General features: G+C 44.7%; 1 protein-coding gene across 3 annotated transcripts in view; it reads left to right on the top strand.

Annotated features, from left to right (window-relative positions):
* The window catches only part of MYOCD (myocardin), a 100,318-nt gene that overhangs the window by 61,460 nt on the left and 20,434 nt on the right, over positions 1-18,424 (top strand). For all 3 annotated transcript variants that reach the window (XM_055307107.1, XM_055307108.1, XM_055307109.1), the window contains 4 exons: positions 3,931-4,106; positions 6,813-6,938; positions 12,298-12,545; positions 14,097-14,250. In XM_055307107.1, coding sequence (XP_055163082.1) covers positions 3,931-4,106; positions 6,813-6,938; positions 12,298-12,545; positions 14,097-14,250 — 704 coding nt within the window. The remainder of the gene's footprint in view (positions 1-3,930; positions 4,107-6,812; positions 6,939-12,297; positions 12,546-14,096; positions 14,251-18,424) is intronic.

Raw genomic sequence — 18,424 nt, 5'->3', positions numbered from 1 at the left:
TCCTCCCCTTCCCACAGCCATTCTGCTGTTGGCCACTCCGTTAGCTTCCCTTTTGCTACCTCCCCCCTCCCCGGGGATGTCAGGTGCGCCCTCTCTGTCTTGTCCACAGCTGGCGGTCATTTCAGGCTCAACCCAGTCTTGCCTCCTCCCGGTATCCTGGCCCATCTCCACACTCGCCGGGCAGTCTAGTCCTTGCCCAATGTCTCCAACTGTGTCCCAGGGAGATGAGCTCTTCCTCGAGTTGTATCTGATTTTCCTTCTGCGTCTCTAACTTCTCCTGAAGGGTGCAGGCTGGCTGGGGACACCATAACCAGAGAGGACCCTATCCAGCTCTGGGGAAAGTGGACCTGATTCTGACTCCTTTATTCCAGACACTCTACTTTGAGGCTTTTCCCCATCATCTCCTGCCCTGCTCCTAGGTCACCAAATGCCAGGTGTCAATGCAGGAAAGGCATGCTGAATAACTGGTGACAACAGTGAGGCTTCTGGAATCCTTCCAACCCCCCCATGCAATCATCACAACCGCCCTCCCCAGAATGTCCCGCCTTCTCCGTCCTCATGATGGCAGTGTCATCACCAGTCCCCTAAACCTCAAAAACTCAAGTACAAGGTGCTGTGGAATATGGAGAGAGCCTTAAAGCACGTGTGTAGAAAAAGGAGAGGCGCTTGCTCTGCTATGTCCTCCTTCCATTACCCGGTGGGTGTTCCCTAAAGGACATGCCGCCAGCTGGTGGCTTCCAGGGAGAGTAATGGATGTTCATTGCCCACCCCTCTGCTGGTGGCCCTGAAGTCACACTGCCGTCTTGGCTCAGTCCCTGTGCGACGGGGTGTCGGAGCTTTCATGTCCTCAGACACAAAACAGCAACCAGAAAATGTGCCCCTGCTCTGACTTACTGGACCATTATGAGACCCAACAAAGGTGGATACTTTTTCTTACTGCTGCTACTACTACATAAACTCCTGATACAAACTTTTTATCGTTTGCTGTCACTCCATTTGAAACCAAGTGGGATGTTGCAGATGAGAAAAGGAACCATCCTCTCTCTTTTTCTCTGTCTGCCTCTCGTAACATTTCTACTCACATGTTAGACTATTCAGACACCATTGTGATGTGATGAACTTCCTCTGACGTGTGCGTACTTGGGGTGTGATACTCGGCATGGGTGTGGGTGTGGGTGAGATGGTGGGGGGCCCATGGGGTGCAGGTGTCTCTGCCCTGCAGAGAATCAGATCTTGTGGAAAAGCTCTATACCCAGTTAGACTGAGGGAAGTCGGGAGGGAATATCATAAAGCTTTCAGATGGAGGGTCCTGTCCGGCAGACAAGACTGGGTACCCCAAGGACCTAATGCACTCACATGCAGGACTCTCTGAGGATGGAAGAGGTGTTGGCTCAGGGCATGTGTCGAGCAAATCCAACAAAATGCTGTGATTTCCTGGGTGGGGAAGGCTTGTCATTCCCCACAACCCTCCCACATCTGCCTGGCCCTTAATAACACAGAAGGTAAGCCTTCGAACAGGGACAGTGCCTTCAATTCCACCAACAGAAGCAGGACTTGAAATTTTAATGACAAATAAAGGTCTATTCGAAGAGTTCAGGGTTCCCTGTAAGAGAAAGGAAGGGTGTAACCCTGGACTCTTACAATAGAGCACCAAAGGGGGAAGAGCGACCCCAGATTGCAAAGAAATAAGTCAGCAGTTGTCAAATCCCCAGTAAAACCCCTCTCTTAGAAAACAAATGGGTAGCAGAAATAAATATCCCAAAAGGCTAGAACTTATTTATTTCTGGTGATGGGTAAACAGGTGTTATTTTACATTAAAAAAAAAACCAAACAGGTGTTTTTTATTTAAAATTCTTTCTGGTTTAAAAAAAAAGGACACCTCTGCAAATAGAAGTTGAAAAATAAAAGTTTCCAGTAATACAATGGAGTACTGTGTAGCTATTGCCAAAAATATATATATATTTTTTTAATTGAATGCTATCTCTGCGTGCTCCCAAGGAAAGGACTCTAAGTAACATTGTAGGGTGAATAAAGCAAGTTTCAGAAGGTGTATTTCACCAGTCCCATCCAAATGAAATACTTTGTGCCTGTGTGTGTGTTTTGTCATATGCACAGAACTAAATCTAGAAGAGGCACCAAAAAAAGAAAATTAGAAGAGACACAAAATCGTGAACAGAATATGGGATGAATGTATAGGTTAGGCCTCTTCACATGGTATGAATGTTTCTGGCAAGTAACTCTTACATTTACAGTCAGAAAAGGCATCATGAGGTTGCCTCAAAAGAAATAATTAGACCTAAGGATAGAAAATCCTAGGGATAAATTATAGATTAATATTATAAAGGTTTATAAACAGTCCTCGAAGCACTGGAGCAGCCATGCTGGTCCCTAAGTCCTTCTAGGTTAGTGGGGTGCCCCGGGGGGAGGAGGGCGGCAGCAGCTGGAATTTCCACCTGCCCTGTCTTTGTCCGGCTCTTTCCTGATTTGACACTTGGATGTCTGAGTGAGGGTCCGTGACAGATGCCAGCAGTGGTGGTGATGACAAGCCCCAAACCATACTCGTTCCATTTCTTGCAGCTCCTTGCTGCTTTTCCAATCTCCACCGTGAAAGCTCCCCCTCTCTTATCTGCACGAAGCAGGAGTCAAAAGTTCTTGTCTGTGTGATTGCAGAATACCGGGCTGGGAAACTTCCTGATAATACCTAAATGCCTTTAGAAGAGCCAAGCCTGGGATCGGGTCAGGAGGGCCTATGTGGCCTGAGCACATTTTATACCGTGCAGCCGGATAATAAGCCAGATACAATTCAGCACTGTAAAAGAAAAACAACAACAACAACAGCAGCAGCAACAACAACAAAATCCATAAAGGACATGGAAGGATATCATTACCATGCCACCTATTTGCTAGTCCCTCCCCGCCAAGCTGATGAACCTGGTCCCCTCCAAAGGCCATGCAGGCTGCCGAGGAAGAATTTCTGCTTTTCCAGCTGTTGAAGGTTTCCAAAATAGACACAGAGATACGAGGAATACAAAGAAAATCCAAGTAATAATAATTTTAAAAAAAAAAGATCACGCTGCAGTTTTTGGAACATATTTATGGCTTTTATAAACAGCTGTGCATTAGTTGAAAGGGGCTTTTTGTGATACTGGTGACATTAGCTAATTCTGACCTTTAGGAATTTAGACTCAGTAGCACTCTGGCTTCGCCCGATTCGCAAAGTTTGCTAAACATTTTGTGCTGTGTGCCCTGCTTTTTATTTGAGTACGATGCAAAGGGCAATTGTCATCTCGGTTCTGTGTCGCGTCGTAAAACCTGAGGGAGACGGGCATTCTCCATCTGCACTCTCCTTTGGCCTGATTCTGTATCCAGTGGCCTCTTTCTTTTCTTCATCTTCCCTGATTTGTTTCAAAAAGATGCAAGTCTCACATAGAAAATGTGCAGGAGGGATGCCTGCGTGGTTCAGTGGTTGAGCATCTGCCTTCTGCTCAGGGCGCGATCCCGGGGTCCCAGGATTGAGTGCCACATCAGGCTCCCTGCATGGAGCCTGCTTCTCCCTCTGCCTGTGTCTCTGCCTCTGTCTCTGTGTCTCTCATGAATAAATGAATAAGTAAATATTAAAAAAAAAAGAAAAGAAAATGTGCAGGAATAGATAAACCTGAAGGTAGACTTTTACAAGCCAAGAGAGACCTTTACTAGGTCCTGCATTCTTCCCTGCCAGATGTACCATTTTTATAAAGATGAGTTCCCATTTAGAGTAAATAGAAGAGGCGCCCCGTAAGTTAAAACCTGTCTTCACTTGTACCTGGCACCAGAAACAGATCGAAGGAGATAGATGTGTGCTCCTGATAGGGATAACACAGCGAAGCATTTCCAGAGAGTGCTTTGGTGTGCCCAAGCCACTGATCCAGTTCTTGGATTTTACCCCATCAGGTAACCAGGTGAGTTTCTCCAAATCTGCAGATGCATTTGCCTTTGAAGAGGACAGCAGCAGTGATGGGCTTTCTCCGGACCAGACTCGAAGCGAAGACCCCCAGGGCTCAGCGGGATCCCCTGCAGACGCTAAAGCTTCAGAGACCCCTTTGGCAGGTCCTCTGGGGGCAGTCCAGGTAAACAAATCACACCTCAGTCTGTCGTGTCTACATGGGCTCAAAAGCACATTGCCACCTTTGCTTAGAGACCCTGGAAATATCTCTTGATGGCACTTCAACCTCGTGTCTCTTCACCCCCTATCCAGTTCAGGGATCAGTGTGTGGTGGCCAAAACCTCCAGAAAAAAACTGAAAGAGAATCCTCAGGACTATACCCTTTGACTTACTCTTTAAGCATCTACTCTTCCAAGTGGGTATCTTTTATCTGCCAAATTTATGGACAAGGTAGAAAAGAGACTCCCTGAGACCAGATGACTCACCAATGATCTCCCAGATAGAATGGGCCAGAACAGGACCAGTTTCAAAGCCCACAGACTTCCCACTCCCTGAGGAATCTCTACAGGGCCCTGGGGGAGCGCAGAGTGGAGGTGCTGATTGGCTACACAGCAGGGAGCCCGAAGATGGTTCTAACCTTACAGATTTCTCCCTGCCAAACCCCTGCAAGGTCCATATCCAGCCCAACCCAAGAACAGCACTCACCCCTTTCTGGACAAATCCTCAAATTCCTGAAATGTAAGGAACATACATTGCAAATACTGTCAAAAGCACATTGGTAAGAAAAATAATTAGCAATGGCTGCTGGCATGCATTAAGTGCTCAGTCCCTCCCGGAAACTGTGCGAGGCACTTTCCAAGCATTTTTCTTTGAGGTGCCACAATGCCCTCCAGGCAGGTAGCATTTGTGTCCCTTCTGATGGAGGAGGAACCCAGGCTCTGTGAGGTTGAGCAGCTGCATGGTCTCCAGACGCTGCAGGTTCCCCACCCCCTGGAGCTTCCACCTCTAGAAACCACACAGAGGCTTGCTGGGGGCTTCCTTCAGCCTAGCATGAGGGTATTCATGCAGCCCCTAGGCCAAGATGCATGTGGGCACACGCACACATTCATATATAAGGAAAGAGATGCATCAGTGTGGCAGCAAGACGTGGGCCTTCCACCCACAGACTTTGCAGAGAACCTCCCTTTTAGGAAGAGTTTGGTCCTGCTGGCCTCAGGGGAATTGTGTGATGGGTTGAAATTTGGTATTATGTTATATTTGAAACCGTGTTTACACTGGAAATTGCCATATGGGTATCAGGGACAGCTTTGCTAATTATCATCCAGAGCCCTGTTCCAGAAACCCCGCTACTTACCCGTTGTTGTCGTGCCCTTCTTCACACCACGAGGTGAGCAAAGCTGGGACTGGCAAGGAGAAAACGTAGAATGGGAGGAAAATGAGAGCTCTTGTTAAATTAGAGCTGAAACATCCAAATGTGTATCGTGCATGGTTTTAGAATCAAAGCGTGTTCACTTCCCCTGTGTGCCGCAGCTGGTCTTCACAGCCGAGCTTCTCTGATAACAGCAAACGATATTCTGGATCCTTTGTATCTGTGATTCTGATGGCAAGTTCCTTGGCTTCTGATTTAAGAATGGTTTCAGGAGAAGACAAATTCTCGTCTGCTTAACCCAGAAGAAGGGGTGGAAGGGAACGAGCGCAGGATGATGCCAGGCTGAGTGCAAAAATCATTTTGTCCCTGCACCTAGCAGCTCCAGTGAGCAGATAAGGACACTGAATCTCAAGAGGAAAGGGTTCTACAGACCTTTACAGATGCCAAGGCTCAGGAAAGGGCTGAGATGCTCCAGGAGGAGGACATGAGCAGACCTTGTCCCTTTTTGTCACAGCATCAGATTGCAGGAGAAGGACAAGATAATTACTTGTTTTTCCACTTCTTCCACATAAGAAACATGTATCTCATAAAGGTTGTTTGTGACACTCCATGCACACCCCTACATATACACACGTGTACACCTACATATATACACACACAAGTAAATGTACATAAACACACCACAGACACATACATATATACACGTACACATAAATATACATAAACAGACACACACCACATATGCACACATATACACATGCATGTAAATATACATAAATACACATACCTCACATACACATATATATGTACACAGACACACACCACATATGTACACATATATACACATATGAATATACATAAACACATGCATACACACACAAACATCACACATATACATTCACACATATACCTGGACATACACATATGTACATACCTATACATATGTGCACATACACACATATATGTACAGACACATTCACATATGTGCAGACTCACACACATGCACACACATGCAATGTGTACATGCACATATACACATATGCATACATACAAACATATATATCCAGAAACACACACATACATGCACTTTCCCTCTATCTGCTAACACCATTTTTATCAGGTCTTTTGATCCTATGTTCCACTAAATTCCTACACCTACTCCTCCCTCTTCCTTTTTTCATCAATCTCATTATCAAGTCCAACAAGTAGACCTTGTCACAGGTGGAACCCTCATACAGAGTAACCAACTGTCTGGGTTGGCCTACAACAGGCCATTTCTATTCCTATCTTCTGGAATAATTGTTAATGATGACCCCTTTATCTCTCAAATGTAACCTCAGTTGGTTGACAACTTACATATGTGACTCCTTTCCCTGGGGAGGTAATGTGATATGAACTTGGATGTGAAGGTAAGATTGAAAAAGCAGAGCCATATATATGGTAGAGGAGGAGGGCCTCTACTTTGGTTCTGTCATACAGTTTTTCCTCCTGCATCCTAATCTGCTGAAATTTGGCTTTCAGGATCATTCTTCTGGCTCAGAAAATGACAGAAAAGACTCAGCCTCACAGCCCAGCAACCAGTCAGACACAGGGAAGCAGGGGCTCGGTCCTCTTGGCAACCCGATCTCTGTACACACCGCCGTAAAGGTAGGGACGGGCCAGCCTCCCAGTACCTGCCTGCGTGCTTTCTCATAGAGCCAGCTGGGAGCAGAGCTCTCTGAGTTAGGTGTGGCAACATGTGGAGAGTCACACGGATCCATGTGTAGGCTCGGTCCACCGGGACCATTGCAAGTCAGGAGGGGATTAAGGTGCCATCCGTGTGTGCGGATCAAGTCTGTTATCTGTGTAGGCACAGCAGGGATCTTCCCCATGGAGGAGAAACCCATGTGCTTGCATTTCTTTGCAATCACAACTCAGCCAGCATGTTCCTGACTTAAAAGACTTCATAAGGTCAGCCTAGAGACAGGCACAGCTGATGGTCATACCAACAAACAGGTAGAGAGGAGTTGGGTTTTATGCAGAGGAAGCAGATCGAGGCCTTGAATAATATAAAACCTCAAACATTCAAGCCTGTCTCCCTTTGGAGATAAAGGGACGGGTTGCCTTCCCAGTTGAGTACAAGCATTATAGCAGATTCTTGGTTAACTTTTCTCTGCATTATACTTAATAGTTCACAGAGGGCTCTCTCCTCTTACCAATTAACTGCCTCTTACTAATAATCATTTGGTCTTCTTCATAATATTTTATCCCAAATGACTTGTTTTGTTTTGTTTTTTGTTTTGTTTGGCGGGGGAGGAGCAGAGGGACAGGGAGAGAGAGAATCTTAACCAGGCTCCACACTCAGCATGGAGCCCAAAGAGGGGCTCGATCTCACAACCCTGAGGTCATGACCTGAGCCAAAATCAAGGGTAAGACACTTAACAACTGAGCCACCCAGGTTCCCCTATTCCAAATAACTTTTCATCAGTTTGGGAGCAAGTTATCTCAGCTCTAGGGTCAGCCACTTAATGAAAGCTGAGATATCTCTTATGAAACATCTTTCAAAAGATCGTAAGTTAATGGGGCAGCCCCAGTGGCCCAGCAGCTTAGCACCATCTTCAGCCTGGGGTGTGATCCTGGAGACCTGGGATCGAGTCCCACGTTGGACTCCCTGCATGGAGCCTGCTTCTCCCTCTGCCTGTGTCTCTGCCTCTCTCTCTGTGTGTCTGTCATGAATGAATGAATGAATGAATGAATGAATGAATGAAACAAAAGATCATAAGTTAAGCATCAGTATTAAAGCAACAGGCCCAGAGTCCCTTCCACTGCATGCATATACACAAAAGCGGTTCTAAGTGGATGGCAGAAATTTCAGTCTCCCTGTAAATCTCCCTAAACCTCATTTAAAATTCACTCCCTAAGTAGCTTAAACCTTGCTTTACAATTTACTCAGCTCAACAGCTTTGGAATTACATGACTGTTGATGAACTTTGTTCACTGCAGGTGGAGGAAGGAGATGGCTCATATTATTTCTATTGTATACCAAGAGAAATTTTATTTTATTAATATTTCTACCAATGTGTTTAAATTTTGCTTAAGTCAAATTAGCACTGCCTTCAGCCTCACTGCACTAAGGAAATGTGATAGTTGCCCAGAGGAAGGGAAGGTCAATTGCAATGAAGAGCAGGGTTGACACACAGCTGATCCAGAAGGACTGGTTGTTTGTGGAAGAGCCAGCATCCCTGTTGATCGGTCAATGTCTATGAATTCTCAGTTGTTTGATATTCATCATCTCTATGCTAAGAGGATATGACAGGGCTTCTCAAAGAAGGGAGCAACCTAGCTTGGGGAAAACATCTTTGCACTATTGGTTTTGTAAGGTACATATGAGGCCACTGAGAGAATGCACAAGAATAAAAACCCTGAAAACTATAAAATCCTATGAAGGGAAAATTGTTCTCAATGAAGGCTCCTAGAAGATATATTATCATAGCTGAATAAAACATGATTCCTGGGGCATCTGGGAGGCTCAGTCGGTTGAACATCTGCCTTTGACTCAGTCATGATCCCGGGGTCCTGGGATTGAGCCCTGCATCTGTTGGGCTCCTTGCTCAGTGGAGAGCCTACTTCTTCTTCTCCCTTTACCATTCCCCCTCACTTGTGTTCTCTCTCTCTCTCAAAATAAAGAAAAAAAATTTAAATATGACTCCTGCACTATGGAGCCTATAGTCTAATTAAGTATCACAGCTAACACTACCCCACACAGTGCTGTGACCAGGTAAGAAAAATGTGCGACAAAGGACCTGAATAGACATTTTGCCAAAGAAATTGCCAATGAGCACATGAAAAGGCATTCAGTGTCATTAGTCCTCAGAGAAATTAAACTCAAAAATCACAACAAAATACCACTTCACACCTACTAGAATGGCTATAATGGAAAAATAACAAGTATTGGTGTGGAGATTGGAGCTCAGAGCTCTCACACATGGTACATCTGCTACAGACACCAGCTTGGTGGTTCCTCAAAATATTAAACACAGAATTACCATATGACCCAGAAATTCCTCCCCTGAGGTATATGCCACCAAAGAATTGAAAACACTTGCTGATCAATGTCTATGAATTCTCAGTTGTTTGATATTCATCATCTCTAAATTAAGAGGATACTACAGGGCTTCTCAAAGACGGAAGCAATCTAGCTCGAGGGAAACATCTCTGCCCTATTGACTTTGTAAGGTATATATGAGGTGTTCTAACAAGATCTTGGACATGAATATTCATGACAGCACTATTCACAATAGTCAAAAGTTGGAACTAACTCAAATGTCTATCAGCTGAGGGATGGGCAAGCGTGTGGTATATCCACACAATGGAATATGATTCAGTTATAAAGAGGAATGAAGGCCTGACACAGAAATGAGCCTTGAAGGAAGCCAGACATAAAAGGCCACATAGTGTATGATTCCATTTATATGAAATATCCTGAATAGGCAAGTCCATGGAGATGGAGTGCAGATGAGTATTTTCTTGGAATCACAAGATGGAGAAGGGGAAGGGAGGGAAGGGACTGCTTCATGGGTATGGGGTTTCCTTTTGGGTTGGTGAAAATATTCTGGAACTACATGGTGATAACGCTTGCACAACATTGTGAAATGTATACTTTAAAATAGTTACCAGGGTGATTTTTCTGTTATTTGTGTTTTACCGCAATAAGAAAGAGGGTCCCCTTTCTGAAGGGGGTGGGCACCACCTTTATCAAGGCCAGTAGCGTAGGAAGCAGAACAGGGGCTGGACTTCAGTCTCCCCGACCCCCTGAGCGGGGTATGCAGTGGTGTGACCATTGTCAGACAGCCTCAAAATGCCATATGAAACCTGCAGATGAGAGGCCTCTTGCTGTGAGTGGAGAAAGGCTTCCCAAGGGATCTGGAGTGTGAGCTGGACTAAGAGGATGAGCCCAAGTTGGATAACAGGTACAGAAGGAGTTGCAGACAGCAGGAAATTACAAAGAAAAGAGGTTGGAGGGGTAAGCTGTTGGGTGGGGGAGTCATGCAGGTGGGTGAACTGTCTTGTTTGGCAGAGGGGGTTTGGCTTTTGTCTTGCAGGGCAGGACAGGCAAACTGATTGTAGGCTGCTGGGGTGGTGCATTGCAGGGCAGGCCCACGGTGTGAGCAGGTTTGAATAGAATGTCTTCTTGCAAAACAATCATGGACCCTCTAGCCACAGACCGCGCCGTGCCCTCTTGCATTAAACTAACTGCTTTACACATTCACGCCTGGGTCTTAAACCACTGGATGTTGTATCCACCTCTGCTTTAGAGAGCCGAATGTGTTCCCCTTCCATGGGCCATGCAGTTCTAGGCAGAAATAGAAACAAAAGCAAAAAAACAAACTTACAACCTTGTATCCCCTGGTTTCAAAGTGAGTCTGAAACTTTACAGTCCTGTGGAATCAGAATGCCACAGGTTCAATAGCCTTTGCCTTCCACTCTCCAGAGAAAACAGTCCAATTTGAGTAACTTCTGGAATGCTCAGAGTCCCTGCACCAAGGCAACATGAAGGCAAAGTTCCCCAACCCCGACTGACCTGCTAAATCCGGGCCTGCAGCTCCCCCAGATGAGGAGGCAAGTCCTAGGATGAGGCAGGAACAGAAGCTGAGGTGGAGCAAAGCAGGGCCAGGCTGACGGCAGGAGCCCTGCAGAAATGCTATTATGAGTGCAGAAGACTGATTAATTAACTCAAACACTAATCGATGAAGGAACAAGGAGGAATCCAGCCACCAAGCACACAGGGAATTCTTGTGTTCATCATTTATTACTTTCTGAGAAGAAGCCTCCTTTAGGAAACACAAAAGAGGCTCCAGTGGTGGGATGTGCAGAAGCAGAGAAATGCAAGTTGTATGCTTGGATGGGTCACTTTCAGATGTGTTTTGTGGTTAAAATGGGGAAGCTGCCCAGTAGGAGCCTGCCAGCCAGCTATTCAGGGGCCCCCTCTTCTGGACACTGCTGGTACCACACGTCCCCCCTTGCAGGGTTGCCCCAAATCCTCAACACGCTTGTCATGATATCCATGTTCTTCATTTCAGGCTTCTCTAATTAAAGTCAGGGCTTGAAAATTAAATTTTTTTTCAACTGATGACAGTACGTACTACTGTTTCCTAAAATATGGAGGCCTTTTGATTTCAGGAGCAGGTCATAGGTATAACCACAGTGTCCTGCGAGATCTGTCATTATGTCGCTGGTATCTTTCAGCATCGTTGTATTGGTCACTGAGATAAAAAGTAAGAATATTTTCCTCAATTTTCAGATGAGATGTAGCAAAGTATTTGTACCGTGTTCAGAAATTTGTCTTAACTTCCTGGCCTATAGCTTTGACTTTTTTCAATGTGTCCAAGTCACGCTCTGCAATGGGAAGCTTCTAGAAGGACCTCAGTGGGTGGCTGACCCTTCTCATAGTGAGTTAAATATCATTATCTCAGAGGGTGTCAGTTCCTGGGGTTATACCAGTATTTGGGGTATTGGTGGGAGAGAGGGCTATCTTACTTTTCCACTCAAAGCAGCAAAAAGCCACATTAAAGATAAGCTTAATTTGATCCAAGATGATGTCATTAATAAGTCATTGTTCTAAGTGCATCACCAAGGGTGATTTCATGTATCCATGGGAAGGAACTTTCTTATGACTCCATATCAAGATCAGATCATGTCCTTTATCAGGCTGTCTGTTGGTTTTAGCTTAGGAAAGAATTCTAGGCGAAATGCAGGCTTACATCTTACTCTGCACTGGGAAGGAAATGCTCCTGGAGCCACTTCTAAGATTCATGAACCCCCTTTCTAGGGTGAGGCACTTGCAATAGATCTGTTCAACAGATACCTCAGTGCCCCAGGACCTCTTTGTGCATTGTGCTTTTGCTGAATTGTATTTCTGGGATTCAAGAAAGCTCATTAAACAGAACCTCCTCGTGATGTAGCCATGACATCCATCCATGCCTACCCACCCCCTAAAGCACCTGCTGTTTCTTCATCCCCTTTGCAGTCCAAATCTTTGAGCGACAGTAAGAACCGCCACAAAAAGCCCAAGGACCCCAAGCCCAAGGTGAAGAAGCTCAAATATCACCAGTACATCCCCCCGGACCAGAAGGCAGAGAAGTCCCCTCCACCCATGGACTCGGCCTATGCCCGGCTGCTCCAGCAGCAGCAGCTCTTCCTGCAGCTCCAGATCCTCAGCCAGCAGCAACAGCAGCACCGGCTCAGCTACCCCGGGATTCACCAAGCTCAGCTCAAGTAAGTCGGGAGAGCCCAGGGCAGCGGTAGTGGCGAGCAGAGGCCAGTTGGGGAGGCCTCCTGTGTGTCTGAGGCTCAGGGGGCCAGCGCCTGGGTGCCCAGTGAGTCCCCGATTGCACCACATCCTCATCTGATAGGTTTCAAATGGGACTGGGTTTAGAAACCATGCCCACCATTCCAGGAACAGAAGGCCCAGGGTCGGGGGGTAGCAAATAAATCGATGTCCTCGTAAGAGGTATTTTTGGGAAAAGAGAAAGGATTAGCACTCTCAGATTGAATTGTAGAAGCAGAAAAGAAAACCAACCTAAGAATGATTCCGTTTCTTGGATCTGCTCAGCCCCTATGCTTTGGGAAGCAACAAAGCTGGGCGACTGGGTACCAGCCCCGAAAATTGACTCCGGGACCCAGGCATGTGACCTCACTGTGGGTCACCTTTTAACTAGGTATTCGCTTCAACTCTAAAGTTGGGATGTGGGTTCTGCTACCTGTCCCCGTTCAGCCTCATGTCGGGTTGGCAATGATGCTGAGTGCAGAGTGTAGACGTGCTTAACCAGGTGAGCTTGTGTGCCCACAGGACAGCGCATCTGCTCAGCCATAGCTGGCCATGCCCTCTCCCCTATGCCAAAGGCTCTATGGCTTCCCTCTGTCCTCCCAGGTCTCAGCTGGAGTGTCACTTGTCACTTACCACTGAGCACACATCGTTGTTTTCTTCACCCTGCCTCTTCTGCTGATTTATTTCTTGCCTGATCCCTGCAGGCCATTAGCTTGTGACCTGATCTAAACACAAGCTACCCATGAAGGGTTCTGGCCACCCAAATCTAATGTGTGGGGGGTAGGGGCCTTTCCCCACAGCACCAAGCAATTCTCTGGTGCTGGGTGCCCTACATAGAAGTTGTAACCTGGGTTCGGTTGAGCCCAGCTATAGAGTAGAGGTTCCCACGATTTCCACCTTGGGTTTGATTAATTTGCTAGAGTGGCTCGCGGAAATCAGAGAAACACTTTGCTTACTAGATCACTGGTTTATTATAAAAGGATATAACTCAGAAACAGCCAGATGGAAGAGATGCATGGAGCAAGGTAAGGGGGGAAAGTGAGGAGCTTCCACGCCCCTTCCAAGCAGGTCACTCCCCTCATTCTCCATGTGTTCACCCACCTGGAAGCTCTCTGAATGCCATTCTTTTAGGTGCATTACAGGCAGGAGTGATTAAATCATTGGCCATTGAGGAATGACTCAGCCTCCAGCCCGGTTCCCCAGAGGTCAGAGGGTGGGGCTGACAATCCCAATCTCAAACCACAGGGTTGGTTCTCAGGCAATCAGCCCCCATCCTTAGGTGACCTACGGGCTTTCACAGTCGCCTCACTGACATAACAGGTGACACCTCGGTGGCTCTCATCACTGAAGGAGATTCTAAGGATTTTAGGAGCTCTGTGCCAACAAGAGGGACAAGGGCCCAATATGTAATTCCTCGTTGTAGATCACAGTACTACACCCCATATATATATATATATTTGGCCCATATTTTAAGTGCCTCTTTTTTGTTTGTTTTTCAGGGAGCCAAATGAACAGATGGTCAGAAATCCAAACTCTGCTTCAACACAACTGAGCAATACCCCTTTGTCTCCTGTTAAAAACAACTTTTCTGGACAAACTGGTGTCTCTTCTCTCAAACCAGGCCCACTACCATCAAACCTAGATGACCTGAAGGTAGTGATTCTCTTCCCTTCCCTCCCTTCCTTCCTTCCTTCCTTCCTTCCTTCCTTCCTTCCTTCCTTCCTTCCTGTCTTTCAACAAATACATCAGTAGTTTTTTTTTTAAGGTTTTACTTTTAAGTAATCTCTATACCCAACATGGGGCTCGAACTCACAATTGCATGATCAAAAGTTGCATGCTCCACTGACTAAGCCAGCCAGGTGCCCCAACAAATACGTAAGTAGATTTTTAACATTTTGCCTCCCCCCCCTTCCCATACAGCAGAAGACCCTGGGCTTCTAGCCTAGCTCTTTCACTGGTTGTGCCACCTTGGGTTAGTTTCTTAATTTTTCTGCATCTTCGATTGCTTATTTGCATATGTGATATTTTGTGAGAACCCAGTGGAATTGTATATACATGGTAGAACTTAGCATAGAGGGTGCTATAAGATTGATGTGGACTTCCAGAATGCTCTAAACCAGCAGTCAGTTCCGTGATGAACTTTTTACCAATCTCTGGTGAAAAACAAGAATCACGGTAAAGGGCTTTTCATAAATCTAAGTGTGTTCAGCATACCTGACTGCACTTCATTTAAAGTATTTATTTCCTCCTGATGTTTTGAATCTAAAGAAAGATCCTGTTTAGAAACAATGATAGTCGTAGGTGGAAGTTGAATGTTTCTGGTAGAGTTTTGTTTTTTCTTCGTATTAAGTAGGGCTATCATTAAATAAGGATGTTAGTCTTGTGTGACAAGATGAAATGTTGGTAACCCTGTGACCGCTGCGTAATTTGAAACAACATACTGTCCTGTGAAATCCCCAAGTCTGAGAACTTCGGCCTTGACATGTGACAACAATGTGTCAAGTGCTACGTGCGTCTGGGAGCAGTTAGGATGAATCACGGACTTCAGGGACTTCCGTTCATTGAAATGACCCTGGGCTTTGAGCTGAGCCTCACACATTCCAGAGCGGGGCTCACGATTGGCATGTTCATCCATCCACTATTTACAAAAGAACTGAAGGAGGCAGTGGCAGTACCTTTGACTTCTCTAATGTGTGAGCACACCTGCTCCCCTCAATGCCTCCCCATTGTCTGTGATTCCAACTGTTTACCTGGTTTCCACCCACCTATTACTCTCCTCCCCAAAGGACCTTATCATTTGTCCCTGAAAAGCCAAATTCCTACAGATCCCCATGGTCTTCACCGTGCCAGGCTTTCTCAAGCCTTTATTGGTCACTCTCTATTCCCATTCCCGGTCTTTGGTCATTGCCTGCCTTGGGGAATGGTGGGATTGGGACTATTTCAAATGAAAGAAGATTAATTCTATGGCTGCCAATGGCCAACTGCAGTCAATAAAATGTATCTTGGGTTATGATATCAAAAGCTCCTCTGTTCCTTCCACTTGGAATAAAAATGCTTAGGTATTCATTGAGCTCGTTCCAATTTAGCATCCATAGACCTGAAGAGGATCTCATAGGCCTGTGATAATGCCCTCCAGAGCAAGTCACCCACCTTCACTCCCCAGGTCATAAATCCATGGAGGTATTAAATTAGGTCCTCTCATCTAGAAAACAATATGCTAAATGAAGTAAGCCAGACACAACAGGACAACTATCATATGAGTCTACTTCTATAAGATACCTAGAGAAATTCAAAGAGACAAAAAGTAGAATGGTGACTGCCAGGGTTGGGGAGAGGAGGAAAGAGGAGTGGGTGTGTAATGGGTACACAGTTTCTGCTTGTAATGTGGGAAATGTTCTGGGGATAGATAATAGTGATGTTTGCACAACAGTGTGAGTGTACTAATTCCACTGAACTGCATACTTAGAAGTGCTAATAGTGTATTTGATGCCCGTACATCTTTAACCACAATAAAAAAGATTTTTTAGATGCTCCTGGGTGGCTCAGTTGATTAAGCATCTGACTCTTGATTTTAGCTCAGGTCTTGATCTCAGGATTGTGAGAAATCTTTTTCAAAAAGTTTTTTTTTTTTTTTTAAGATTTTTTTAAAAATCAGCCTACCTTAGGATGGGAGCCCAGTTCATGTAGATCTGAAGCTTCCTTGACCCCAGACAACATAGTCCCACCCATAGTCATGGGTGATGTGCCATCTGGCAGAGCCACCAAAGATGATTTCCGTGATGGCACATGCTCAGAACAATTGGCTGGCTAGAGTTAGAATTAGCATAGGTTCTGGGAAATGATGATAGCAGCAACTGACATTTTTTTAGTGTAAACTATCAGTTGACCATGCTGTATAGATTTGCTTCCATTTTCACCCTGCAGAATAGGTTTTAAATATGAACATAAAAATCAGGACCTCGAAGAAGCTAAATGAATAAGGTCTAACTCATTATCAAATGAGTAAGGCATAAACCATATCAAATATTTTTGATACTTACTTTTATCATGAATGCTATAAAATGATTTGCTATATAGAACAAAGATACTGTTTTTTAAAGATTTTTAAATTGTTTTTAAAGGTTTTATTGTTTTTAAAGATTTATTTATTTGAGAGAGAGAGAGAGAGCAAGCATGTGTGGAGGGAGGAGCAGAGGGAGAAGCAAATTCCCGGCTGAGCACAAAGCCCGATGCAGGGCTTGATCCCAGGACCCTGAGATCACAACCTGAGCCAAAGTCAGACACTTTACCAACTGAGCCACCCAGGTCCCCCTAGGAGAAAAATATTGTTCATAAATCTAACATCAACCCTAATGGCACAGGTAAGAGAAGTGAGGGAAATATGTTAGTTCTATGAGGACATAGGTTAACATGTAAAAGAGATTCTTTTATCTCTACATTTTCTCCCCAGACCTGTAGAAGCCATCCCACCTTGGTCTGATCATTTGACAACTTTGTCTTGTGTTTCCAGAACCCACAAGTCAATCCAGGATGCTAACATCTGAAAATAGACTTAGATCTCATCCTGTAGAAGCCTAAAAACCTTTAAATTATGAATAAGTTTGGTAAATTCATAGGATTTAGTTTTAGTTTCTCTGGTAACACTGATTTGTGTATTTTAAGAAATTAAAGTAGGAAGTCTGGAGTTATATTTGGGAGACGTATGACATTTATCATATCAACTCAACGTCCCTACATGTGTTGCATGTTGTAAAGTTTTAGTGATCAGTTGTGAGTTTACCATTTATACTGTAGGCACAAGTTTCACTGAGGTCATATGGTAATTGTATAAATGTCTTGCTTACCCCTACCCCTCCCCCCACCCCACCAGAAAGAGGTTATGCAAGTTAACCAGCTTATAGATGACAAAGCAGGGGTTAAAACTTAAGTGAGTGATTTTGTTTTGTTTTAATTTAATTTAATTTAATTTAATTATTTAATTTAATTTTAAATTCCAGTAGAGTTAACTAATACAGGGTTGTATTAGTTTCAGGTACATAATATAGCAATTCGAGAATTCTGTACAACACCCAAAGCTCATCACAACAAGTGTGTTCCTTGATCCTCATCACGTATTTCACCCATCCTGCCACCAACTTCCCCTCTGGTGACCATCAGTTCTCTATAATTAAGAGTGTGTTCTTGATTTCTTTCTCTCTCTCTCTCTTTTTTCCTTTGCTCTGTTTGTTTCTTAAATTTCACATATGAGCGAAATCACATGGTATTTTGTCTTTCTCTGACTGACCTATTTCACTTAGCATTATACTCTCTCACTCCATCCATGTTGTAGCAAATGGCAAGATTTTTTATTTTTTATGGCTGAGTAATATTCCACGGTATACATATACCACATCTTCTGTATCCATTCATCTATCAATGGACACTGGACTTCTTCCATAATTTGGCTATTTTAAATAATGCTGCTCTAAATATAGAGATCCAAGTATGCCTTTAAATTCCTGTTTTTGTTTTTTTAGTAAATATCCAGTCGTATGATTACTGGATTGAAGACAAGTTCCATTTTTAATTGAGTGATCTCAAAGGTTTTCTTTTGTCACTCAAGATGAGGATGGAAAAGGGGATGGACAGATGGAGAAACCTTAATTGGACTTGGCCACTGGGTGAATGAGGAGAGGTATCACTCAGGATTGGGATACCAGGGGCAGGAAACAGGAGGATAGAATGGGGAAGTGATCTGAAGGGGTGTTGGCAAGTGCATTCAGTTTGGGGAAATTGAGTCATAAGTACCATCAGGACAACCAAGAGGGAAAGTCTATCCAGTTTCCAA

This window comes from Nyctereutes procyonoides, unplaced genomic scaffold (assembly GCF_905146905.1).
Source record: "Nyctereutes procyonoides isolate TBG_1078 unplaced genomic scaffold, NYPRO_anot_genome, whole genome shotgun sequence".
In the NCBI taxonomy this organism is placed as follows: Eukaryota; Metazoa; Chordata; class Mammalia; order Carnivora; family Canidae; genus Nyctereutes; species Nyctereutes procyonoides.
This window is presented reverse-complemented; position numbering and strand designations above follow the sequence as displayed.